The 25,562-nt window shown below is 38.7% G+C and overlaps 3 protein-coding genes across 4 annotated transcripts in view; all 3 read left to right on the forward strand.

Annotated features, from left to right (window-relative positions):
- Positions 1-3,330, forward strand: part of epha6 (eph receptor A6) — a 77,568-nt gene extending 74,238 nt beyond the window's left edge. For both annotated transcript variants that reach the window (XM_006780317.3, XM_006780315.3), the window contains 2 exons: positions 863-1,012; positions 2,664-3,330. In XM_006780317.3, coding sequence (XP_006780380.1) covers positions 863-1,012; positions 2,664-2,778 — 265 coding nt within the window. In that variant the 3' untranslated portion in view covers positions 2,779-3,330. The remainder of the gene's footprint in view (positions 1-862; positions 1,013-2,663) is intronic.
- A 3,535-nt stretch (positions 3,331-6,865) lies between these two features.
- Positions 6,866-15,227, forward strand: arl6 (ARF like GTPase 6). Its single transcript, XM_006780319.3, has 8 exons — positions 6,866-7,065; positions 7,963-8,116; positions 8,866-8,927; positions 9,083-9,151; positions 9,230-9,324; positions 9,511-9,640; positions 10,786-10,841; positions 14,079-15,227. Exons 2-8 carry the CDS (start codon positions 7,997-7,999, stop codon positions 14,102-14,104), a joined length of 558 nt encoding a protein of 185 aa, XP_006780382.1. The 5' UTR covers positions 6,866-7,065; positions 7,963-7,996; the 3' UTR covers positions 14,105-15,227.
- Positions 15,228-18,221: 2,994 nt separating this feature from the next.
- Positions 18,222-24,768, forward strand: slc5a7a (solute carrier family 5 member 7a). The gene is made up of 9 exons (XM_006780320.3): positions 18,222-18,363; positions 19,138-19,363; positions 19,591-19,704; positions 20,011-20,166; positions 20,301-20,449; positions 20,639-20,782; positions 21,425-21,578; positions 22,453-22,670; positions 22,784-24,768. Exons 2-9 carry the CDS (start codon positions 19,180-19,182, stop codon positions 23,456-23,458), a joined length of 1,794 nt encoding a protein of 597 aa, XP_006780383.2. The 5' UTR covers positions 18,222-18,363; positions 19,138-19,179; the 3' UTR covers positions 23,459-24,768.
- Positions 24,769-25,562: the final 794 nt, after the last annotated feature.

Here is a 25,562-nt window from a genome sequence, read left to right on the forward strand (position 1 = left end):
GTACAGGGTTTACTATTCAAAGTCTCGTCTGTCTGAGATTTACCCACAAGTAATGGATCAGTGTGAGAGATGTCATGCCACCCCATGTGACCTAGGCCATATGTTCTTTCTGTGCCCAAGACTCCATGGCTTCTGGAGTCAGTATTCAGTTATTCTTTCCAAGGCTCTTGGGACCCAAATCTGCATGGACCCTTTTCTAGCTGTTTTTGGGCTTCCAGTCAACATTGGTCTAACCAACCCTACACACTTCAAAATATTAGCCTTTGCATCACTTTTGGCTAGACGTTGCATCTTACTCCTTTGGAAATCTTCAAAGCCACCTTCAGTTTCTTTTTGGTTTAGAGATGTGATGTCATTTCTTAAATTGCAAAAGATAGGCCTCGTGGCGAAGGGCAAATACAGAGAATTTTATCGTATCTGGGGCCCCTTCGTAAACTATTGCAAGTCATTAAACGCTCTACCAGCTGATAACTATCATATCTCCCCCCCCCCCCCCCCCCTTTTTTTTTTTTTTTTTTTGTGTGTGTGTTTTGGGGTTTGTTGTTTGTGTTTGTTTTGGGTTTCTTCTTAGGTTTTGTTTTGTTTGTTTGTTTTTTCAATTTCATTTAAGCGTGTGTGTGGGTGTGCCTGTGTGTGTGTATTATCGTATCTGTTCATGTAAGAAAAACTAAAAAATATGTGAGGGGAACAGATTGTATTGTCATTGTAAACTAATGTACACTTGTCTCTCAATAAAAATATGAAAAAAAAAGAAGAAAAGAATAGGTAGGTAAAGGTATAATTTTGATTGACTGGTAATTCTTATGCATCTAAACTGTTTATTCAAAGAATATTTCCTGTGTTTTTCTCTTTGCCATGTCAGTTTCGCTGACTCCCCAGACGACATGCCAGATTACCCTCTTTTCATCTCTATCGGCGACTGGCTCGACTCCATCAAAATGAGCCAGTATAAGAACAACTTTCTTGCAGCAGGATACACGACGCTGGATTCTATTTCAATCATGAGCATAGAGTGAGCAGAGCCAAATTATACAGAGAGCAGCTACAGTATCAAAACGTACACTAAAAGGAAACTAAGTTGCATAAAACGAGCCGGAAATATTGACACTGTAAAAAACACGATTCAACTATTGAGTTTTGTCCAGCGCTGTGCAGTTGTTTTTTAAATATCCTATTTTTTTATGCTGTGTGTGCCTGCTGGTTTAACCACAGCACAATCAAGAAACTTGAACTACAATACTGTTCTAAAAGTCTTCAATTTGCTAGGAAAACAGGAAATCGGTATAGGGAGTTATTGGAATATGTAATATGTAAAGTTTTTTTTTTAAAAAGTCATATTGGTATGACTACCTTACCTATTCTTCAACACAACCTGAACTCTCTTAGGTAAGCTTACTTGTAAGTTCTTTAAGTAGTCTTCAGGAACAGTTCTCCAGGTTTTTTTAAGGGCTTTCAAAGCTCGTCTTTAGATGTTGGCTGCCTTTTGTTCTGTTCTCTATAAAGACAATCCCACACTGCTTCAATAATGTTAAAGTCTGGTCTCTGGGGAGGCCAATCCATGACTGGTAGTGCTCCATTATGTGTTTTTCTTTCCAGGAATGCTTTTACTTCATTGGCAGTGTGATTGGAATCATTGCCATGCGGAAAATGAAACTGTTGTCAATCTGATATTTTCTGGATGGCATTTTCTGTTTTCATGATTTCATTTGAAAACATCCCCAACACCACTGGCTGAAATGCACCCAGAAACCATGACACAGGCTCCACCGTGTTTTACACAGGGTTGTACACACTTACTTTTGTGCCTCTCTGACCTCCTCCATAGATACTGATGCTGGTTTGACCAAAAACTTCAAATGTGGATTCATCACTCAATCAGACCTACTGACACTGATACCTCAGGCTTTTCTCCTCCTTTCCCTTTCTAAGAATGCTTCTTGACAGGCATTCTCAATTGAGACCACTTCTTTGCTTGTCTTTGCTGAATTTATTTTTGCTGATTCTCAAGAAATTTACTTTCAGATAGTGTTCATCTACTGTGTAGAGGGTTTTTTTTAAGCCCTTTACTTCTTCTTTTGTACTCCACTTATCCAGTTTTCTCTAATTTGTTAAGAACACACTGCATATTATGCAAAGATATGCCAGGTTTTCAGCTAATAGCACTTTGGGAATCATCTTTTTGGTACAAAAAAAGCTCATGTTTGACAAACTTTGTTGTCATTGACATTTTTTAGACTGAACTAAAGACACTGTAACAAATTATTTGTTTTTGCGACATACAGGTAGTAACACAACACTAATTCAGGTGCTTTTTTATGTTTGTACAATTTGTCAGTGTAAACCACCTTAAAAAATAAAGGACTTCACTGAAAATGAGTGATAAAGCAGCCAGTCCAAAGACGAGCTTTGGAGAACTATTGCTCAAGACCACTTTAAAAATTACAATAAAGTTTGCCTCCTTGGATGTAATTTTTTAAGAAGTGTTGGCTCAAGACTTTTACACAGTACTTTATGTCAAGTTTAATTCACATACGCTGACTGTGTAACATAAACTACAACACTGCCACTATTGTGCGTCAACTTTTTGCTTGTTACAGTTTTGTGTTTTCCTTGTTGTAGAAAGTAGGTTTGCTGTTCTTATCTCTTCTCTCCTCTTTCTTCAGTGACATCAGACGTATTGGAGTCTGTCTGATTGGCCATCAGAGGAGAATCATAAGCAGCATACAGTCCCTTCGCCTGCAGCTTCACCACATCCAGCAGAGTGGCTTTCAAGTGTGAGCCCATTGCACAGAGTCAGACTGTGTGTACAAACTGAGCTGGAAACAAGTTCCTTGGCATCGTCATTCAACTAATTGCACAAAACACCAGACTCTTAGGTGTAGCAGGTACCACATGCTGCTCGTATGAGAGCGGTCTGCTGCTAGACCACATGTGGTCTAGTAAGCACACACATCATCATCTGGATCATTATCAATACAGCCTCCACAACAACCAACCTCTGGCGTTGGCCAAATGCGGTCTCTTTATTATCTCAGCAAATACTAGCATTCACTTGAATTTAGGACTTCTTTTCTCTAGTGTCTATTCAAGTGTTCACCAATACCTCTTCTCTTTCCAAGTGACAATCCAATGGTTTGTATTGACTTTGAATGGTCTAAAGTTTCTTACCTCATGACCAGAGAAGATGAGGACAGGAGAAATTGTTTGGTGATGTGTGGTACAGTGCGTGACTTTAATAACTACCTTTCCAGCTGGTTTATGAAACACTTCACTTAAAAGAATAAAGATTGACCGGGTGGTAAAATACAATCATGTTTTTTGAACTGAAGACCGCTGAATGTCAAAAGATTTTATAGAAATGTATGTTCTCTCTTCATGATGATGCAGTATGTCTTGTACAAAAAGTCTTGTGAAAATTGTATGTTTTATCCAGTATGTTGGTTCCTGAATAAACAACCCTATTTTAATACTTAGTTTTCTCTCAGACTTTAACCACCCCTGGCCTCAATCTCTACATGCGCCACACATTTCATTAGGTACACTTTGCCAGTACAGGATTACACCTTGAGTCAACAAGGTGTTGGAAACATTTTGATATACACTGAAAAAAAGGCCATGTGGGATTTACTTGATTCAATAGTGGACATTTGTTGCACACAAATGTTTTGCTTTGGCAGAAACTTAAACAACTGAGTTAAATCAACACAACTTTTTCATATTCAATAAACCTGTGCATTTTGTGTTCATAAAACACGATTGAAACATGTTCAGATGAAGTAAGTTGAGCTCTTGATATATTTTAATCCTTCACAATTTTGTCATTTTATTTCAACACTATTCAATAACTTTTACCCCAATACTACTTGGTCACTTAAATACTACATGTTGTCTTCATATTACATAATGTTCAACAAAGTCTACAGTCTGGTTACCATAAAAATTGAATGGATTTACAATGACTACCATCCTCCGGGTTGCAGGAGGGCTGGGAAATAACCCTGAAGTGATAGGTTACGAGGCAGGGTGCACCCTGGACAGCTCACCAGTCTATCACATAGAAACAAACAACCACGTGCACTTACATTCACGGGTAATTTAGAATCACCAGTTAACCCTAACTCTAATAACTGCATGACTTTTAACTGTGGGAGGAAACCAGAATACCCAGAGAGAAGCGACTGCAAACTAGCCAGAATGTGGATTTGAACCCAGGACCTTCTTACTGTGAAGCAACAGCGCTAACCACCATGCCAACAATCTAGGAAATACAGGAAAGCTATGATTTCCTGTATTTGATGCAGAATTTTTTTGTTTTTGTCCTCGACAGGTTAATCCATAATAAATAGCAATAGCATGCATGTGGTGTGTGTGTAGTTCTCTGCCTCTTATAACTCCACTGATCTTCCTGCAGTTTGAAATCTTGTGCGATCTTGTTGAATTTCATGAGTTCAGCAACTAACCACTCTTACTAGATTGTATCATGTCATCTCAACAAGAACAAATTAAGTTTTTGAATTCCATGCAAATCCTACATGATTTAATTACGTTCATAGAAACATGAAATTATTGTGTTCAAATTACAAGGTAGACCTTTTTAATGTAACAACCACCCAATTTACTTTTTTTGGTATACCAAAAAAAGTAGAGGTGGCTGCTCGACTTGACTGAGATGGATGCCTTCCTGAAACCACGATCCAAAGAGTGTGAGACTGAAATCCCGTGCAGTGTCGCGGGATTTAACATTGCTATATTATTGACTTACTTCACTTGAACATGATATGAACAATTTACCCTCTCTGCATATTATGTCATTTCTACACTATATAGTTACACTTAACTTTAAAGCATGAGGCAATTGTGTTAAATACACACAAGATGCTTACGTAAATCCAAGACCTGGCCAATCCCTTTTTTTCAGTGTATGGAATAGAAGTTTTCTGAATAGCTGATGCAAAACAGGATGCTATTTACATCAATTTGGACTCTATCATATTGCAACAGAAATCAAGACTTATCAATCCAGGTAACATCTATAAAAACTTTCTGCTTTTGGTGAACTGTAGTCTCAGTGGTGCTTTTCTGAACTGTAGCCTCCGTTTTCTGCTCTCAGCTGACAGGAGTAACAAAAGGTATGGTCTTGTGCTGCTGTAGCCCATCTGCTTCAAAGTTTTGATGTTTTGTGTGTTCAGAAATGCTCATCTACATACCTTGGTTGCAATGAGTGGTTATCTGAGTTACTATTGCCTTCCTAGCTGGTCAAAACAGTGTGCCCATTCTCTTCTGGTATCAGGAAGGCATTTCAGCCCGAAGAACTGGCTGGATCACTGGGTGTTTTCTGTTTTATTGACTGTTCTTTATAAACTCTAGAGATGGCTGGGCAGGAAAATCAACAGTTTCTGAAATACACAGGCCAGCATGTCTGGCACCAAAAACCATGCCAAATCATGCTTCACTTAAATCATCTTTTTTCCTGATGCTCAGTGTGAACCTCAGCAGGTCTTATTGACCTGCACTGAGTTCCTGCTCTGTGACTAGCTGAGAAGATATTTTCCTTAGCAAGCAGGTGAACAGGTATACCTAATGAAGTGGCAAGGGAGCCAATTTCAGACACTCGCGCGTGTGCACACACACACACACACACACACACACACACACACACACACACACACACACAGATGTCCATAGATGCCATCTCTCACTCAAAAACAAGTTATCTTAATTGTCACTCAGAAGACTGACACATTTTCCGTGTCACTGTCAGGTGAGTTTGTCACATGGATGCTTATCGAAGGTGCTAGGTGAAAGCCATGTCTGGCTAAAGTAGGTGTTCAGTATGTACACATTTTTAGATTCTGTGAGAAATGTCGCTTTTTTATGGCTTACAGTCATTATTTTATATCAGAACTGTCTATAGGGATTTGCACTTAACAGTGAAAATATGTAGTTACACAATATTTTGGACAGTGAAGGTTAACATAAAAGTAGTTTGGTTCTCAGTATGTTAGCAATGTCTTGCCTATAAGACATCAGTAGATTAATTAAGACAATCAAACAGACTATTGCTTCACTTTTAAAAAATGTTTCTTGTTTATGATAATTTCAGATTAATTATGATAATTTCAGATTAATTGTTTCATGGTTGTATTTTCTTTGATTGTGTTTTTGGTGTGTTTCCTTGCATTCCCTTATTCTAGATAATAGAATAACTTGTTTTGGAAAGTGGATACTGTCAGTAAAGATCAGTATGAACATGCCATTGCTTGTGCCATAATGTCACCTAGAGCAGGGGTGTCAAACACCTTTTTCATCCTGGGTCACATACAGCCCACTTTAATCCTTAAGTGGGCTGGCCCAATGAAATTCCCCTTTCTGTCCATGTAAAGACAGTCAACTAAACATTTAATCCCTAAAATATTTAAACAGAAGAAAAAAGAAGTACATTTCCAACAGTATTAGTTTTCTTTACATGATAAATGTGTAAAAATACAGAAAATGTTCCGGCAGCTCATTCCCCAGACGGTTCTGTATTTACAATAACCATAATGTATAATATAGTTATAAATAAAGGTATTTTTAAGCATTTGATATTTATTTATTTATTTGTCTTTTTGGAATTTTATCGATTACTTCACTACTTTAGTGTAGTGTGAAAGGCAGTGGGGGAGGTCCATATCAATAGAGAAAGCTGTAAAACATATATACAGTAAAACACAGTTCAAAAATCTTCACATTTTCCAAAGCCTTCCAGTGGGCCTGATTTCAGTCTTTGCCGGGGTGAATCTGCCTTCTAGGCCTTATGTTTGACACACCTTGCGTGCCTAAAACCTGACTGCTAAAGGTATCAGGTTGGAAGTAAGTTTTGTTCTGCCCTGTAGGGGTCAGACTAGAGTCAATACGGTGGTCTCCCAGCAACACAGTGTAAATAACTCAGTGGGTTTTTCAGCAGGTCATGGAGCTTAAGAGGCAAGCAGAGAAATGAATGCAAAAACGATTTAATATTAAGTGAAGTGAAGTAAAGGGAAGGGAAGTGCAACTCGAACGTAAGCACTCAAGCGAAAATTACAGGTAAAGTACATCTTCAATATACACTTTAGCACAGGATAATACAAGCTAACCATAGCTAAAGCATCACTAGCTGTCGTGGTAACGCAACGATGAACTATATTGCCTTGATGGCTGAGACTGTTCATTTAAATATCGAGTACCGCACAAGGCTTTAAAAGCCTACCGCGTTAAGAGGGCTCGCTGATGTAAAGCTTGTGGAAAGAGGTTGGCTAAGGCTAACTAGCTTCAGTAACAACAAGAGATTAACGAAGTAGCAGTAGCGACTGTTAATTATATTGTAGAGCCCACTAAGCACGTTAGCTGAGGCTAACGATAACAAGGTTAAATGTTGTTGGGTTTGGCGAGGCATAAACACAAATGCTATTTCTTGGCGTTATGCTATCCAGTTGTTATTGCAGCTACTTGAGTGTGAATGCTAATTTGCAGCAGAAATGTGAACTTGTTCAGTTTTCGCTGTCCCTTTGGTGATCTCAGAGCTAACGATGAGTACTGTAACTATGCTAGCAATGAAATATGAAATGTTTCCCACACAGGACACGTTCCCATTCCCATAAAGTCTAGATTACTCATTATTTTTGTAGAAGTGGCTATGTTATCGAACAACAACAGATTATGTCGCACAACCCAGTTACCGTGTGATTACATTCGGGGTCACCAGGCTAAAGTATAACATTTAAAAATGTAGTTCCTAGGACTGGCTTGTTTGTTTCTGATAGCCATTGCATGTGATTAGCAACAGGTGGGTGATCAGTGGGTGACCACAGCTTCTTTAGAGTTACAGGTCCTCATGTTGTGAATTTTCCAGGACACGTGAAGTACCCTGTATAATCTCCAGCACTTGCTGTAAAGTATTGCTGTATTCTAAATGTTTCTGTGTTTATGTTATGTTACTTGAAGGTCATAAAGACAGCTGATGGTTGCTGAGTAGCCAATGGGGTTGTTTGACAAGTTGGCGGGATGGCTGGGCTTAAAGAAGGAGGTGAACGTGCTGTGTCTCGGTCTGGACAACAGTGGAAAAACCACCATCATCAACAGACTGAAGCCCTCGAATGTAAGTCTTTCTAATACAAGAGATGTTGCATCACTCATCTTTATGTTGATAATGCTGATGAGAAAGGTGAAGGTGGGGTTTAAGGGGTGGAGATGGGTGTCGGGGGTGATTTATGACAGAAGGATACCAGCAATAGTAAAACGAAAGGTTTAGAAGATGGTAAATGGCCTGTATTTGTATAGCGCTTTACTAGTCCCTAAGGACCCCAAAGCGCTTTACACACCAGTCATCCACCCATTCACACACACATTCACACACTGGTAGTCAGACTTGCGATGTTGTATGGTTTGGAGACGGGGGCACTGACAAAAAGACAGGAGGCACAGCTAAAGATGGCAGAGTTGAAAATGCTCAGATTTTGTTTGTACTCACCAGAATGGACAAGAATAGAAATGACTACATCTGAGGGACAGTTCAGGTCAAGCGGTTCGGAGACAAAGTTAGGAAGGCAAGTCTGACATGCTTTGGACTTGTGCAGAAGAGGGATAGTGAATATACTGGAAAGAGGATGTTGAATGTGGAGTTGCCAGGCAGGAGGAAAAGTGAAAAACCACAGAGAAGATTTGTAGATGTAGTCAAGGGGGGCATGCAGGGGGTTGGTATGACAGAGGAGAATGTCGAGGATAGGGTGAGATGTAGCCAATACAATGAGGAAAAGACAGTACTGTAGAGGGAATGTTACTACTACTAAATACTGTGTTTTTCCCACCTGAAGCTGCTAATGAGAACATGGTACCCTTCTTTTTCAGGCCCAGGTACAAGATATTGTCCCAACAATTGGCTTCAGCATAGAGAAGTTCAAGACATCCAGGTAGCTGCTGTGGTTTAATATTGAATTGAAACCCAGTAATAAATTATTGTCATCCTTTACATTATTGAACATCTGTTACAGATTAATATATTTTGTTGCTTGTCTCGTTATTTACATAAACTTCATACACATGTGATTTTCTTCTCTTCTTCTAGTCTTTCTTTCACAGTGTTTGACATGTCAGGTCAAGGCAGATACAGAAACCTTTGGGAACATTACTACAAGTGAGTGTGATCCCAAAACAGCCTTTGCAAGATTTTTGTTTTGATATACATTAATTAATATCTCTCATTTCTTCCCAGGGAGGGCCAGGCTATCATATTTGTCATTGATAGCGCAGACAAACTGAGGATGGTAGTGGCCAAAGAAGAACTGGACACATTACTAAATCATCCTGGTAAGGATTTTTTTTTTAGCCACTTGTTCACATATTTATTTTGTGTACAATTAAATCAAGTTTAAAGGTTTCTTTTTTTAAATGCCTTTTTAAATTTAGTTTCAAAGTATTGTTCATTTATTTTGAAGCTAATAACATTTCTAATTAACAGCACAACTCTGAAACTGAATCTCTCTGTCCTTGCAGATATTAAACACCGGAGGATCCCCATTCTGTTCTTTGCTAATAAGATGGATATGAGGGATGCTCTGACTTCAGTTAAAGTCTCACAGCTGCTGTGTTTGGAGAACATCAAAGACAAACCCTGGCACATCTGGTACGAGCTTTTACTTTTATGTCATTGCCATTGAAGCAGTGTAGTTATTATAGACACAACAGCTACACTGCAGTCTGATGTGAGCATACCAGCACCATTCACGGTTTTCCTGATGCATCACATTATACGAAAGTCCATTTCAAGGGCAGAACAAGTTTTATTACACAGCATGCAAGTTTGTTTTTTTGTTATTGTCTGGTGTACGATCATATTGGACTAAGATGCCCAAACTGTACTGATCACTTCCTCTCGGCAGAAGTCCAGGATATTAATAATGGCACATTGATATTGTTTGACTGGAAATAGTTCTGATGAACATCTATTTTATTTAGTTCAGTTTTATTTATACAGCGCTAAATCACAACACTCGCCTCAAGGCGCTTTGTATTGTAAGGTAAAACCTACAATAATACATACAGAGAAAAACCCAACAATCAGATGACCCCCTATCATCAAGCACTTTGGCGACAGTGGGAAGGAAAAACTCCCTTTTAACAGGAAGTAACCAGTTGGGATGATGGGAGGAAGACAGGATAAATCTGCCATCTGCCACAAGATGTCATATTAACCCAGCAAAAATATTTCTATCTCTTCACTGTTACACTAGAACATTTACTTCAGTGACCTGAGACTAAATTACCCTATTGATTGACGCAAGCTCGTTAACACTTGACAATGAAAATGAATATTTTTTTATCCTTCACCAGAACAAAAAATACACAAAAACTTCTGCGATTTCTTTTTTCTTTTTTTATCCTGGTTGGAGATAAGATATATTATATATCTTATTATATGTGTTATCTTCATATATTATGAATTATACAGTGTCACTTGGTGCACATTGTTAAATCTAAACATGGAAGAAAGAAATTAATTCCATGTTCTGAGCATGATTTTCGTGGATAGGTCATTATATCTTTATTTGGGCAAGTGACACCACACACTACTAAGCGTACTAAGAGTATCCCATGTTAAATCACAAGACTGACAAAAAAACGTAAATAGAGATTTGTTACACGGTGGTTAATGGATTTCTTTCGATTTGCCTTTGCACCCTCAGTATTAAGGATGTGGATTTGGCAAAGCGGTCACTTAAAAGTTTTCTGCTTTGTGCTTCTATCAGTGTGTATTTTGATATTTTTCAGTGCCACCAATGCTCTAACAGGAGACGGTTTACAGGAGGGAGTCGACTGGTTACAAGGTATAGTAGGAATGAATATACATGAAAATGGGGAAAGTGGACATCCACTAGTGAGTTCATCTCACAGTGTTGTTCACTGTTAACCATTAGAGTACATATTACATACATTTTAAATGACTTTCAAGATTTTATACAGGGGGGGGGGGGGGGGGGTTCATATGACTGTATGCTGTACTGTGAAACTAACAAGCGTATTTTTGGGTCTATAAGGCGCACTTAAAATCCTTTAATTTTCTCAAAAACCAACAGTACAGTACAGTACCGAAGTCGGGAGCCTCGCGGAGTAATCTGGGTCCGAACTCCGCTTCAGGTCCCCAAAGTCAAACAATCACTGCGGCATCACTGAGCATTAAAAACTGTCCAAATTCTTTCATCTTTAATAAAATGATCGGTGTTACTGCTTTACCAGGTGTAACAATCTTCTTAAGAAGAAGGAAAAAAATCAAAAAAAACAAAACAATTAAGTTTAACATCTAGGCATCCATGAAAACAGAATTTATTACATTTTAACGGAGTTGGAAGTTAACAGGAAGTTAGCTCGCTAGTTTCCACCTAAACATGATATCGCATGTTCTGACTGAGAGATTTCTGAAAAGAATTAAAACGTACAGCTCTGCTAACACTTCCAACATAAATGAAGACAGAAAACTAAACAGCAGTGACTTCTGTAGTTGTTACTAAAGTTGAACTAGCTGGTATATAATGATGTGCTACGTGATCGCTAGCGACACAGCTAGGTTTGCATAACATAAACACAGTGAAACTGGAGGATGAATGCTAACTTTTTCCACTCGATAAAGGTTAACAAGAATGTTCCTGATGGTTAGAGACAAATGCAGTCGCATGGCAGGATGCTGTAAACAGACCGAACTTCAGTCAGGAGAACAAGTGAGATAATCCATCCACAATATAAAGTTGGTCATTAATATACTGCAACAACATGGGAATAGAGCAGCTGCAAGAGAATTCAACATTAATAAATCAATGGTACGGAAGTGGAGGAAGCAAGAAGAATGAGTTGAGTAAAGTTTGACTTATCAGACTGTTTTGTTTCACTTAATGCACCTTATAATCCGGTGCACCTTATGGTCTGAAAAATATGGTAACCCCATAATTCAGCCACGTGTAGAACTACGCTTAGCAGGAGTAACTTGAAGTAAACCTTTTCTTTATGACTTAATCGGCCTTTCACATGAAGGAGGAAATTCCAGTCCACTTTTGGTTCACTCTTCTTTACAGTGTTGTTTTAGTTCATTGAGGTTTCCTTGCATTTTATGCACAGCTCTCTTAAGGTCCCAATAGATTCTTTTCTTTTTCAGCTGTTCTGTTGTAGATTTGCTGCTATGCTTGGGATTATTGTCTTGCTGCATGATGCAATTTCAGCCAAGCTTTAGTTTTTGTACAGATGGTTTCCTCTGTAAACTTTGATATAGAGAGGAGTTCATGGTCAACTCAGTGACTGCCAGGTGCCAAGGTATCGTAGCTGCAAAACAAGCCTAAATCATCATCACCCCACCACCGTGCTTGAAAGTTGGTATGAGCAAACATTGCGCTGTGCATTGTTGCCAAACACCTCCATTCTGGACTGATATGTCCAAAGGACATTGTTCCAGAAGTCTGCAATTTTCTATTTAGACAGAATAGGCTTTTTCCTGGGAACCCTTCTAAGGAATCCATACTTGTTCAGTCTTTTTCAAATTTTACTGTTGAACATTTAATATACTAAGGCCTGTAGCATCTGAGATGTAACTCTGACCTTTGTGTGAATTTACTGGGAGATCCACTGCTGTTAACGCACAACAACTGCCAAAAACTTCTGTGTTTATAGTGGTGCTCGCACTTGCTGATCATCAATTAATCAAGTGTATTTGATTAGCAGCACCAGGCTGCATCTTTTCCTCTTAATTCTAACGGAAGCAGTAAGGGTGCACTTAGGCTACGTTCACACTGCAGGCGAAGGCGCATCAAATCTGACTTTTTTAACCCTGTGCGACCCATATCCGATCATGGTATGACAGTGTGAACAGCACAAATCCGATATTTTCAAATCCGATCTGGGTCACTTTTGTATGTGGTATTGAATCCGATACATGTCTGATGTTTCAAAAAGCGACTGCTGTTTGAATGGTCATGTCGCATTAAATTCGTTTTTTATGTCACTGACACAAGACAGACGCCAATTATCAGCGCCGGAGAAGACATCGCAAACGCTTCCTGGCCATCCAGTGTAGATGTCAGGGAAACTGATGGGAAGACAACGTTGGAGAAACGTGAACATTTTATTTGTACTGTATAATCTGCAGATTATTATTAGGCCATATCTAAATAACAAAATAACTTTATAATTTAAATCAAAATTGGGAAACATAAAGTCCGAAACAGTCAAACAATATTGTTTGGTCTGGGTCTAAACAGAGCGCGTTTTGTGTGACGTCTTCTTTAGCGCATGCGGGCCGCTTTGAGGGTTCACACTATAGCACGTTTGCTGTCACATTTTATTTGTAGTGTGAACAAGCAGACAAAAAAATCGGATTTGATCATTAAGACCTGCATGACTGCAGTGTGAACGTAGCCTTAGTTCTTCACATGACTGCATACAGTCCTACGAAAACTGTCTTGTTCACACGACTAGTTGATAATCTTATTTTTTCATGCCTTTTTTGGAAAATTTTCAAATATCTTTTTGTTCAGCATATCAGAATGGTCATGTGTTTTATGTCATTGAGCAAAGCACAGTGTGTTCTGCATCATCATATTATTTTTCTTTTTATAACCTTTAATGCTCTCACTAAAATCCTGCCATAGATCAAATTATGCAGTGAGTACTAAATGCTGTGTTGTCTTATTGTTTTGCTGTCTAGTAGATGTTATTCAAAATTAGTTCTACCTTACTGGTTTATTGTCAGTGTGCCTTGGTTAGTGGAGAATAGGATTATTCGGGTGTAACAGTGAACCATGCCTAGATGTGTACCCTTTCCTATATCCTTAATAATGATGTCAGATTCATAAAGGAATGCTCTGCTCTAACGGTTATCGCTTAAATATCGAGTCGTCAGTTTAACGTGGAGTCAGAACGTTCATAGAATCAATCATAGAATGTGTTACTGCAGCATATGCCATTTTCTCCACAGATGACTTGGTCAGTATTCTGGTTTCCTGCATCATAAGTGATCGCAGTGCATAAATGAAACCTGTGCTGTATATTCCTTCTTAACCATACTTCTCACTTTTTTCCAGATCAAATCAAAACAATGCGAACATGAGGGCGTGAAGGGGCATCGGCCAGAAGTCGCAGTCTAGTCTTTTATTAGTACCAAAATTCAATGTTCATAATGGGTTTTTGTTTTTTCCATTAATGTATTTTTGTCAGTCGAAAAAACTTGGTATCAGTAAAAAAATGTGAAGAGTGAATTGACTGTGAGGAAAAGGTCAGTGAGAAATCTGACTGAAGACATGACAAAGTGACAATGTTTAAAATTCCTAATGGAAGTTTTGAAAGAAAAAATAATATTTAAAACATTCTCTCACTGAAGAAGTCTGTTTCCATTTATATCATCCCTTATTGTGTCCTTTTCCCCATTGACTCACGATTTATTTCCACTGCGCCATTACAGCAGGAGATAAATGCTGTCCTCTGAAATTTTATGGATGCTTTTTGAGAGCCTCCATATATCACACAAATTTCTAAAAGACAAACAATTTTGGGAAATAAGTGAAAGATTTTTTTTCCCACCTCTGACATATGCCAAATGCTCTCTTATTTTCATTTTTTTTGTGTTTCTCAGGGCCACTGCTGATACATTTCAATCTATTGCTCTCATATATATCTTCAGCATAGGCAAATCTTCTGCTGTTTGTGTCGTTAATACCAAATATTTTCAAGTATTCCAGTGTGTCGCCTTTTTTCAAGTTTGCATAGAGGGCCATTTCACTGCCGCATTAAAAGAAAACAGCAACAGCTGTTACCTTATTGCAGCTAACATCACATGCAGCTCTGCTTTGTGTTTGATAACCATTGTTACAGTTGTAGTCGAAGTGACAAAATTGTAAAATAAGTCGTGTGTATTTGTTCATGGGTAACAGTAACTGTAGGGTCTAGAGATCAGTTACCGAGCTGTAAAAGGATTTTCATACACGATTGTAATGCTAGCCTGTAATGTTTGTTTGAAAGTATTTTAACGTTTTCCTTTTTTTGCCTTATTTCATTGCTGAAAGGAAAATGTATCAAACATTGTGCTTCTTAGAATTGACTGATGGTACTTGTGATCAGAAGGCAGACCAGCTAAACAAAACATCTGCTCAGTCTGCACCAAGTCAAGAACACAAGCCTTTTGTCCTGTGCTTTAGCTGACTGAAAGCTTGCATTAAAAACAAGTACAGATCTGACTGTGTGGTTGCATTTTTGGGGGTGTGTGGGTGTGTTTGTCAGGTTCCATCCCCTAATTGAGCTTTAAATCATTAATCCTTTTCAGTGTTTTGGGTGCTTTCAAGGTACAAATCTCAAATATTGTTTTGTTCACTGTACAGTCTGGAGTTCTGCTTCATACATTTTCCTCTATAAATTGTAATTATACAGGTGTTACGTACTGCAGAAGATATTCTTTGCATTATCCAATGAAAGAAATGAAAGGAATTGTAAGCTTTCTGTGGTTGATAATATCAAACAATTGTGAATGTGAATGCAAATTTAATCCTGTGAGTTGTAAATAAATAACAGAAAACCACAGACAGATTTGATATGAAGCGAGCAGAACAGACCTCATTTGATCACTTTAGCTTACAGAAAAGGACAACAAGCTGAAACAAGCTTGTTGACATCAGGAGCTTAATAATCTATGACCAGTGATGTTTTTTACTGCACAGAGTTGGTGTATGTGTAACTTTCAGCCCACTTAGTCTCCATAGACACGGAGTACTGGTTCATATTAGCTGTAAGGACATTACATTGAATTGCTACTTTATAGTGATGGTTAAAAAAAAAAAAAAAAAAAAAAAGTGCACTACCTTCAATTTTAAGGTTTTATTTATCGGCACATAAAATTAAAAATAATCACAATATAATTATTTAAATACAACTGCAGAGGACTTATAAAACATGACTTTTTACACCATCTAATTTTTTAATTTGGCAAAAATGAAGCAAAAGCAGCGTGTCAACAACTAAATACACACTGACTCAGCTTGTAGAACCACGTTTAGCAGAATAACTTGATGTTATCGTTTTCCGTGCAACTTTATTGTGACTTTACAGACTTTCAAACCTCTGCTTGCATACAGGCGCGCACACTTAATAAATAATAATATGTAATATGTCATGTTCATCTCAGGTTGTATTAATCTTGTTTCAAGACCTGGTTAAGGACAGGATTTTGTCAAGTTTTGATAAACCTTAGAAATGGAAGAGAGGATACTTACTTTTTACCTTGACTGTTTATTTTTATAAGTTTGGTCAACTCTTCAAATTCTCCAAAGGCCTGCATATTTTCTAAACAAGCAGATGTTCCCTGAGAGATCAAGTTTCTTATTCACCAGACCGTGATTCAAACTCAGACTTTTTAGATCCTCCCAACAAGCTGTGTATCTCACAGAAGCTCTGTTTATTTATTTTTTATTAAATTCTATGTGCTAACTTTCAAAGAATGCATTTTGTGGAGAAAGACAAATCGTTTCATGTTTTGGAAATTGATGGATGCTTCATATGGAAAATCCTCTCTACACGTCTCTGTGAATCTCTGACTTCCTTAGCGCTCGATTTCCCTCTCAGACATCTTGAGCTCTGCCAGCAACAGCTGCTCATTAAACCTCCCCTCCTTGGGCCCTGACCAATTTACTTTCTTTAAACATAAACATTCATTCATGACAATTATTAGGCTTGCTCTTATTATGCTGTATATCACACCTGATCTGTTTTAGGTAACAATATTATTAGGAATGTGTATGTAATGAGACTTCAACCATTAAACAAAATGTAGAGGCTTAGCTTCAGTGTTTAGCTTGAAAATGTATCTTGGTTGTGTCCAAGCCATCTGTGAAACATGTCGTTAGAAAGCTTTCCAGCTGTCTGCCGGATGTTTTAGCTTTTGGCATCAATATTGATTGGAATCAAGTTAGATGTCAACAAAAAAACATACTTTTAATTCAGTCATCATACAAGTACTCAGCTTTTCACATGCTCCTGTGATATATTGTCGCCGTAATTTGGCCTTTAAACAAACAGTATTTGATTGTGTTTTGCAGAATTAACCGTATATTAAAAGACATGTTAGACTCCCTTGTTACTCTTAGACTGGGTAAGTTCCAAAGTCATATTACTAATGTCTAACTCTGTTTTGTTGACCGTATGATTTAATCAAATGAAGAAAAAAAAGAGCTCAAAGAGAAATCATGGAATAACAGCTGATATAAATATTAACTTTATGATGATTAAAAGGAAGTAGCAATCATACATATCAGATTCTCACGCAGCCTGAGCGGTTAGAACATTGTCCACTGTCCTTGGTGCTGAAACGAGAATGTTGTCTTTCCCAAAGAGGGCGCTGTACATGGGTAGCAGTTAAAACAAGCTTTTGTCTTGCGTAAAAACCACAGCCCTCTATCAGATATCAGTTGTACTTATACGCGCGTGTGTGTATGTGTGTGCTCGCCAGTCAGAGCGTATCGTTAAATCTCTCCGCTGCTCTCCAGGATCCATCCTAATTGGATGCCTCAGTTTTGGCAAGAGGTCCAGAATAAACGAGTTCGTGCAGAGGAAGCCATTAAGTGGTCACAGCTCAAGTATATCCTGAAGGGGAAGTGGCAGACACACTTAAACGAGTTCTAATAGGTCCAAGACGGGAGTATCTTCAAGAAGGTTTTAGGAATTAAAAATTTGAGTGATATATATATAGTAATTTTTTTTTAGTAGCAGATATTTGTCTCTTTATATTTTTTCGCCTGCAAGGACATTCGGACAAGCTTTCTACGTCCTCGACGCTCAAAACTTGCGCGGAGCAAAGCTGTTGGCGATTGTGAGACGAGGAGATGACGTCAGACAAAAGGCCGCGAAGTGTGGCTGCGCAGTCAAGTGACTATCAATCACTTGAGTTTGGAAGAGCAGGAGCCACTGGAAGCTTGAAGCTCCCCCACAACATATTGATTATTTGGTGCGTAAAAACGCCACATTCAAATTCATGTCAGGCTATTCAGCTTCTTTAAAAAGTGAACGATGTCCGTCCATCCTCCTTATGGCGTAAAGGAATCTCTTCCGCCCTCCCACCACTCACATCAGCCATTACACTGTGACGCGTTTCAATACAAGGTGCTCATTAAGAGGGACGTTTGGTTTCTCTGACGTAGGTTTCAGTTCTCTAACGGCACCTGCCCCCTTTTATAAGCCTCAGTAAGTCACACGGGAGACCTCCACCAACAGTTCAATTTGACTGTTCCTCACTGTGCGGCGGAAGGTCGACGGTCTTCAGAAAAAGTCTGTTACGCGCTCCGTTACCCTTAAGTGCCCCAGCACATGACTCTAAAAATACTTCAGGTAAGTTCTGCATGTTTTTCACGTTTTCCTACATTTTTAGAAACATTTAGCAAATAGCTTTTTGCACAGGACGCTTTCTTGTTTTTTTAACATGTCAAAAATGGGTAATGATTTTTTTTCATGAGTTCTGTGCGTAAATTGAATTTTACGTACATGATTCATTACAGGAGACAGACAAAGAAAAGGACAGACCAAAGTCTATTACCATAGGACCGCTGACCATTTTTTATGTTTAAAATGAATTCTGAACAATTTGTTTGGTTTATTTTTATTTAAAGAATCGTTTCTTTGTTTTTTCCCCCAACAAGGCAACATGCATCTAGGGCTGTATCATGTTATTTTGATAAACCGTACCAAGAAAACATGGTATTTATTTTCAATACATTTTCATCTTACGCGATAACGTGGAGATGATTTTACCCCAAAATAGCTAAAAACCATATTTTTATAAAGAGCTTTTAGTGGTTAATCTTTACCTCGATTTTTTTTCTTTTGTTTGTTTGTTTGTAAAGGTAGAAAAACACATGAAATTTGCTTCTGTATCGGCAACAGGGAATAAAAAGTAATTTACCATTTTAAAAGTTAAAGCAGCTTTGGTCATTACATCAAATCGAGCAGCAAATAAGAAAGATGTTTATTTTTTTATACATTTATTTCAAACCAACCTAACAATTCAACATGTTGCTTCTGTCATTTTCTTGTCCAAAAGTCGGAAATAAAAGCCAAATAATTACTTCTTTTTTCTTTTTCTTTTTGTACTTTGACTCCACACAGGTCTTGATGCCTTCCCGTTCCTAGCGGAAGATCGCTGCGACGATGACCATCCATGTAGAGGGGCTTGTGGCTATCGCGGTCTTTTATCTGCTGATCCTGTTCGTCGGCATCTGGGCGGCATGGAAGAACAAGCACTCCGGAGAGGCGGAGGGCACCGACCGCAGCGAAACCATCATGGTCGGAGGGAGAGATATTGGATTATTTGTGGGTGGATTCACCATGACAGGTGAGGTTTTAACTTGTTATAACTAAGTGACACAAAGGAGATTGGTGTCTTTTTTAAAGACACTTTCTTCTTTTAATAAGTGGAATGATCTTAAATTAATATTTTCCGATTGTTTTAATTAGTTCTGTAAATGTATTTCACTTTGGCCAAGTTTGTGTTGAGATTTTTGCTCGTTATAATTCATATTGGAAGTTTTAATCTGATGCGTGTATGTGCAAAATTTCCAGCGACCTGGGTTGGAGGAGGGTACATCAATGGCACTGCTGAGTATGTGTATCTTCCAGATTATGGCTTGGCTTGGGCTCAAGCCCCATTTGGATATGCACTCAGTCTAGTTCTGGGTGAGTGTTTCTTTGTGTTTAAAATAATGCAAATTGCTGATTTTATATTGCTTCTGAGATATTATATTGCTTGAGAAAGGATTTGGGGCAATTTGGACACAGATCTGATATCTTTCTACTCATTTACATTTAAACAAAGCAGCACTTTAATGCTCTTACTTACTGGGTGCTAATCAGACCTCTACAAGTATTATTCTACTAAAGAGTCTGAGGGGGACTCTTTAGGTTTGTTTTTTTGTTTGTTTGTTGTTTTTTTCTGCCAGGGGCTGTGGACATAATATGTAATGTGTGCACCCTTTGTACCAGGTGGTCTCTTTTTTGCTAAGCCCATGCGCTCACGAGGTTACGTCACTATGTTGGACCCGTTCCAGCAGCTGTACGGGAAACGAATGGGAGGCCTTCTCTTCATACCTGCTCTCATGGGCGAGATTTTCTGGTCTGCCGCCATCTTATCAGCCCTCGGTAAATTTTACTGTTGTAATCAGTACAAGATAAGCGATCGGTGTGGTCAGTGAAGTCAGGCTTCATCATTTGACTTCATGATGCTGCAGTGATCGTAACATCCTTTCAATCTGTTCATCTCTTCACGATCTCAGGTGCCACTCTGAGTGTCATCGTGGACATCAACATTAAGATGTCCGTGGTCATCTCTGCGCTTATTGCAATCTTTTACACCCTGGTTGGAGGACTTTACTCTGTGGCCTACACAGATGTTGTGCAGCTGTTTTGTATCTTTGTCGGTCTGGTAGGTTCACGCCAATCTGACAATTAAATCACCCTCATTAATATAAGGTTGTGTAACAAAAAAATGCAAATATATACTGCTTCACCTCTATATATATTTTTAAGAACCCTCTTTTATTTGGATTTTCTTGTATGCAGCGTCTCTCTTCTCATCTCCTTTTCCATCGATACTTGTTTTTCTTGTCTGCAGTGGATCAGTGTCCCTTTCGCTTTGATCAACCCTGCGGTGTCAGACATCACCGTTACTGCCGTGAAGCACTTGTACCAGTCACCCTGGATAGGCAGCGTCCAGAAGGGGGACACTTGGGTCTGGATTGACAACTTCTGCCTCCTGGTACTGTAACCACGAGCTGTTGATCTCATGTTTTATCTCACTGCTTTATTACCCTGAAAAAATACTGACACTAATTAGATGGATAAATTAAATTATGAGACAATTTGTTGATCAAATATTCCAAAATGACTGAAATGAGCTGAAAATAGTGAATGCTGCCAATCAGAGGCTTTTAAAATCTGTGAACTATAGTAACCACTGATTTACATTTGTATTAGTTTCTTCTTTTATTTTGGAGACAAATTCTGCCAGCTAATTACTCTGATAAATCATCAAAAAGTGAATTTGCCATAGTAATAACTGCTTGTTGCAGCAATAAAATGTATTAGACTCTCAAAATGAATCTTCCACTTACCGGCAGCTGCTGTGAAGCTGTAATAGTTGACTGTAATGTGGTTTTACTGTATAGCACAGTTTGTTTGTTTTTTAAATGTTTTAATGCAAACACAAATTAAATGCAAATGATGCACCACAAGATGATGACCTCATCTTGTGCTTTTAATAACTTTCTTATCCCCCCCTTGTTAAAAATCTTTTTAATTAGAGAATTTTGCTTGTTGTACAGATTTGTGATTTGTGGTTATAATAAATGAGATTATATTGACCGTGAGTGCTATTCACTTGATTTGAACTGTGCTGCAGATGTTAGGAGGAATACCCTGGCAAGTGTATTTCCAGAGAGTCCTGTCAGCCTCTTCAGCTACATACGCCCAGGTCCTTTCCTTTCTGGCTGCTTTCGGGTGCCTCGTCATGGCTGTGCCCTCCGTTCTCATCGGCGCCATCGGGGCCTCCACAGGTTAGAGACACTAATGTATGGTGTATTTATATATGTATGTATGATGAGGGTCAGCAGCTCTGTCTTGTGTCATCATGGTAAAGTGGAAGTGCTGTCCTGAATACTGTGGCAGGTGTTGATACTTCACAATAGTGTCACATCTATACAAGAACCTTCAGATTAAAAAAACGAAGGTTGGATTCAACAATGAGTGTAATTCAGCCAAAGAGTGCCATGGATTTGCCTCCCAGTACTTAGCCATAGATGCCAAGTACCTGATGCTGCTATCTTATATTCTTTTCATGTCTTTTGTGAAGTATTTCTATGTTGTGTATAAAGCCAGAAGAAGGTGTCATTCTATGTCTGTTTGTGTGTGTGTGTTTGTTTGGTACTGCTCTGGATGGATCTATGTTGCCCTTAGATCTGAGAGAACCTGGTAAATAGCAGCTGGTTCACCTCATCCATAATGAAACAGCAATCAGTTTAATACCCATGCTGGTTGTGTAAATATTACATTAGAGGGAGGCAAGGGACCGAATTAGTAGTTTGATCTTCAGATTTTTTTCTGGCTTCAGATTCCTCAGTGAACAGGTGATGTTGCTCTGTTTTGTCCTGTACTAAAATATCTATTATTTATATCTATTATTTGCAGAAGCAAGAAATTTAAAAGAACAAATGTGATTCTCCAGTGCAAATATATTTACTATTTAACACGTTGTGCATGTCCAGCTATGGCTTTAATGTTTCTCTGTTTATTTGGTTGAATTTTGTTGGTGCAGAATTATGAATTTCTCTGCATGAATGTGCTTGTATAGATTTATAGATATTAGTGGGTGTATTTTGTACTTCTGTTCATCACGGATGTCTTTTAAAATGTTCATTTTGCCGTCCTCAGATTGGAACCAGACATCCTACGGTGCCATTCCCCCTAAAAACAAAACTGAAGCAGACATGATATTACCCATTGTCCTTCAACACCTTTGCCCTCCATTTGTCTCCTTTTTTGGCCTGGGAGCAGTTTCTGCAGCCGTTATGTCATCTGCAGACTCCTCCATCCTTTCAGCAAGCTCCATGTTTGCAAGGAACATCTACCAGCTTGCCTTCAGACAGTCAGTAAGTGCATGCCTGGTCCTTGGACACATGTAATTATGCACTAACAGTTTTCTCTTTAAGTTTAAATAAAATTCATCTTGACGTGTATTTTTCGCTTCTATCTTTCTGCTTAGGCATCTGACCGTGAAATTGTGTGGGTGATGCGTATCACTATCTTTGTATTCGGCGGTCTTGCCACCTTGATGGCACTGGTAACCGGCACGGTTTACGGCCTCTGGTACCTGAGTTCAGATCTGGTTTACGTCATCATCTTCCCCCAGCTGCTCAGTGTGCTCTTTGTCAAAGGAACCAACACTTACGGCTCAATAGCTGCATATCTGTTCGGTATGGTGCTGCGTATAGGCGGAGGTGAGCCCTACCTGCAGCTTCCTCCCTTCATTTACTACCCCGGCTGGATGACTGAGCAGCGGAAGCACCATATAACCGGAGAACTGGAAGAAATCGTTGTCCAAAAGTTCCCCTTCAAGACCGTATCAATGCTGGCCTCCTTTCTGGGTAACGTTGCCGTCTCATACCTGGCAAAGTACCTGTTTGAGAGTGGCAAGATTTCACACAAATACGACTTTCTTGATGCCGTGGTGTCCAAGCACAGCGGAGAGATCATGGATAAAACTACGCTTGTGACTCGTGGCAACGCCATCGGGCTGTCGGAGATGGCGCCCATGAAACCGCGGCTGAGTGTGACCTTGGCGGCTGCCTTTACACGCCGTGATACGTTGCCAACAGAAACAGTAGAGGAGGAAGAGGAGGAGTCCAGCCCTGACTCCTCCCACCACGAGGAAGAATGACGCAGTAAAATGAAGAAAATTAAATAAACAAAAAGTGAGCAATTGACTGAACTGATAGAGAATCAAAAGACAGCAAAGAAACATCCTCTTACAGGACTACAAAGTACAGCACCCCGCCTGACTGGATAACAGCTACGTGCCAGGATATATAGTGTAGCAGCTTGCTGATTGTCAAGACATGAAGCGGTCTTTCTGTGAAGTAAAGCAAACACGCATACATACATACATACACTCAGAGTATTTATCAATAGCTGTTTCTACTATATATTCATTCTTTTTTTTAACTGGTTTGGAGAAAACTGTGTTTAGAGACTTTTTAATTGATTATTAATTTTCCATCGATAATGAGAAAGGCGCTCACTTGCTGAAAGATGCTGCTGTTCACACAGAGCAAAAGAGGGTGAAATATTCAATCAGAAGTACAACACAGACTGACAGCACAACCATTGTTTAGACTCAATGTACAAATCAGATGAAAGCAATAACACACACACACACACACACACACACACACCTTAACAGCTGTACGGAAATAATTACAGAGCTGTAACTGAAACAGATCAGCAAAAGGAGATGATGGATATGATTTTCTCTTTTATTAAACTGGCTTTTCATGTGTAAATTAGTTCTCACACAATTCCACATAAAGACAGACAGGAAGTCACGTCTCTCGTGTTTGTTATAGATCAACGAACCTATACTCATAATTACTGTGAATCAAGAAAGGTACGAATCATGTGCCACGCCGTGTAGAAAATATACAAGCAGTAGTGATGGTAGCCGACTTGAAGCATTAGCTAATATTCTCTTTAATGTCAGGTGTAGACACTGTTTTAAAGTATGTAAACTAGTGTTTAAAATGATCTTGTAATCAGCTGCCTTAATGAAGCTCGGTAAAACAGATGCTCTCGTTTCCACAGCGCTGATACCGGTCAGACTGCAGTGAACTAAGACTTGAATATGAATGTAACCTCTACCAAAAAAGAAAAAAACAGAAAAAAAAAATCAGATTATATCCGATAGTGTACTTCTAGCTTTTATTCATGATTTGCAAAGTGTTGCAGAACAATGTGGCGGCAGGTTCAGACGGATCTGTTGTTTGTTTGTTGTCAGCAGTGTACAGATTATTTTCTCTGTGATGTGTATCTTTATGTACATACAAGAGTGGAGAAAAAAATCAAGGATGACAAATAATGCTGGTTAAAATTATTCATATACGATAGGAAGGATGTTTATTTATTTTTGATGTCATAAAAAATTGAAACAATAAAAAAAAGCAAATTATAAAAATATATAAAAATAATTTTTATAAGAAGAGAAAATTGTCACTTCACTTCTTTCTTGTCTGTTTTTTTAATGATCTTTAATACTGAGAATTTGAAGTTGTCATATTTCCATTAAGCACGTCCATTTCTATATTTCTTTATATATTTCTTTTGGCTGCTTTCTCTGTTTTATTCCGTCGGGAACAAAACGCACAGAGAACCGTGAGCTTTCAGGGATGAGGTCTTGTTGTGGGGGTTTTATGGTAGTGGTTTCCAACCTTAATGGCATGTGATTGCTGTGACTCATATTGCAGGGGTTCAACCAAAAGGGTTATTATTCACTCACACTAAATTAGAAAAAAATAACCTATAATTTACAAAAAGAAGGAACAAAGACCAGAAAAAGCCTCAGATATCTATTTCTTCTGTTATTTTAGAGTATTACAGCCAATTTTAATCATTTCCTTATATTCTGGCGAGCTAACCACTTGCGACCCCCCACTGTCAGTTATTTTGATATGTAGACTTTCTTTCATGCAGGGACAGGCTGAACATGAATTTGCTTCTCCAGACCTGTTGTTGTTTGTTAGGCCCTTCAGCTAGCTGGATGGCAGACTGAGGAACAAGAAAACGTCCAAAAACGTGACTGAAATTACAATCGCTTGGCTTGCATCTTTGTTCCCCTCCTTGTCCACAGTGAAAGATGGCATCTTAAAATAGCTCTCCTCTCTGGTTATTTACATTACTTTAAGTGCTGGACTCTCTCTCATCTGGACTCAGGGAGGAGCCATCCGAGGGTGGGCAGACTTGCTCGTGATCAGGCGGGGCAGATAAGACTT

Source organism: Neolamprologus brichardi, chromosome 1 (assembly GCF_056152115.1).
Source record: "Neolamprologus brichardi isolate AB-2024 chromosome 1, ASM5615211v1, whole genome shotgun sequence".
Taxonomy (NCBI): domain Eukaryota; kingdom Metazoa; phylum Chordata; class Actinopteri; order Cichliformes; family Cichlidae; genus Neolamprologus; species Neolamprologus brichardi.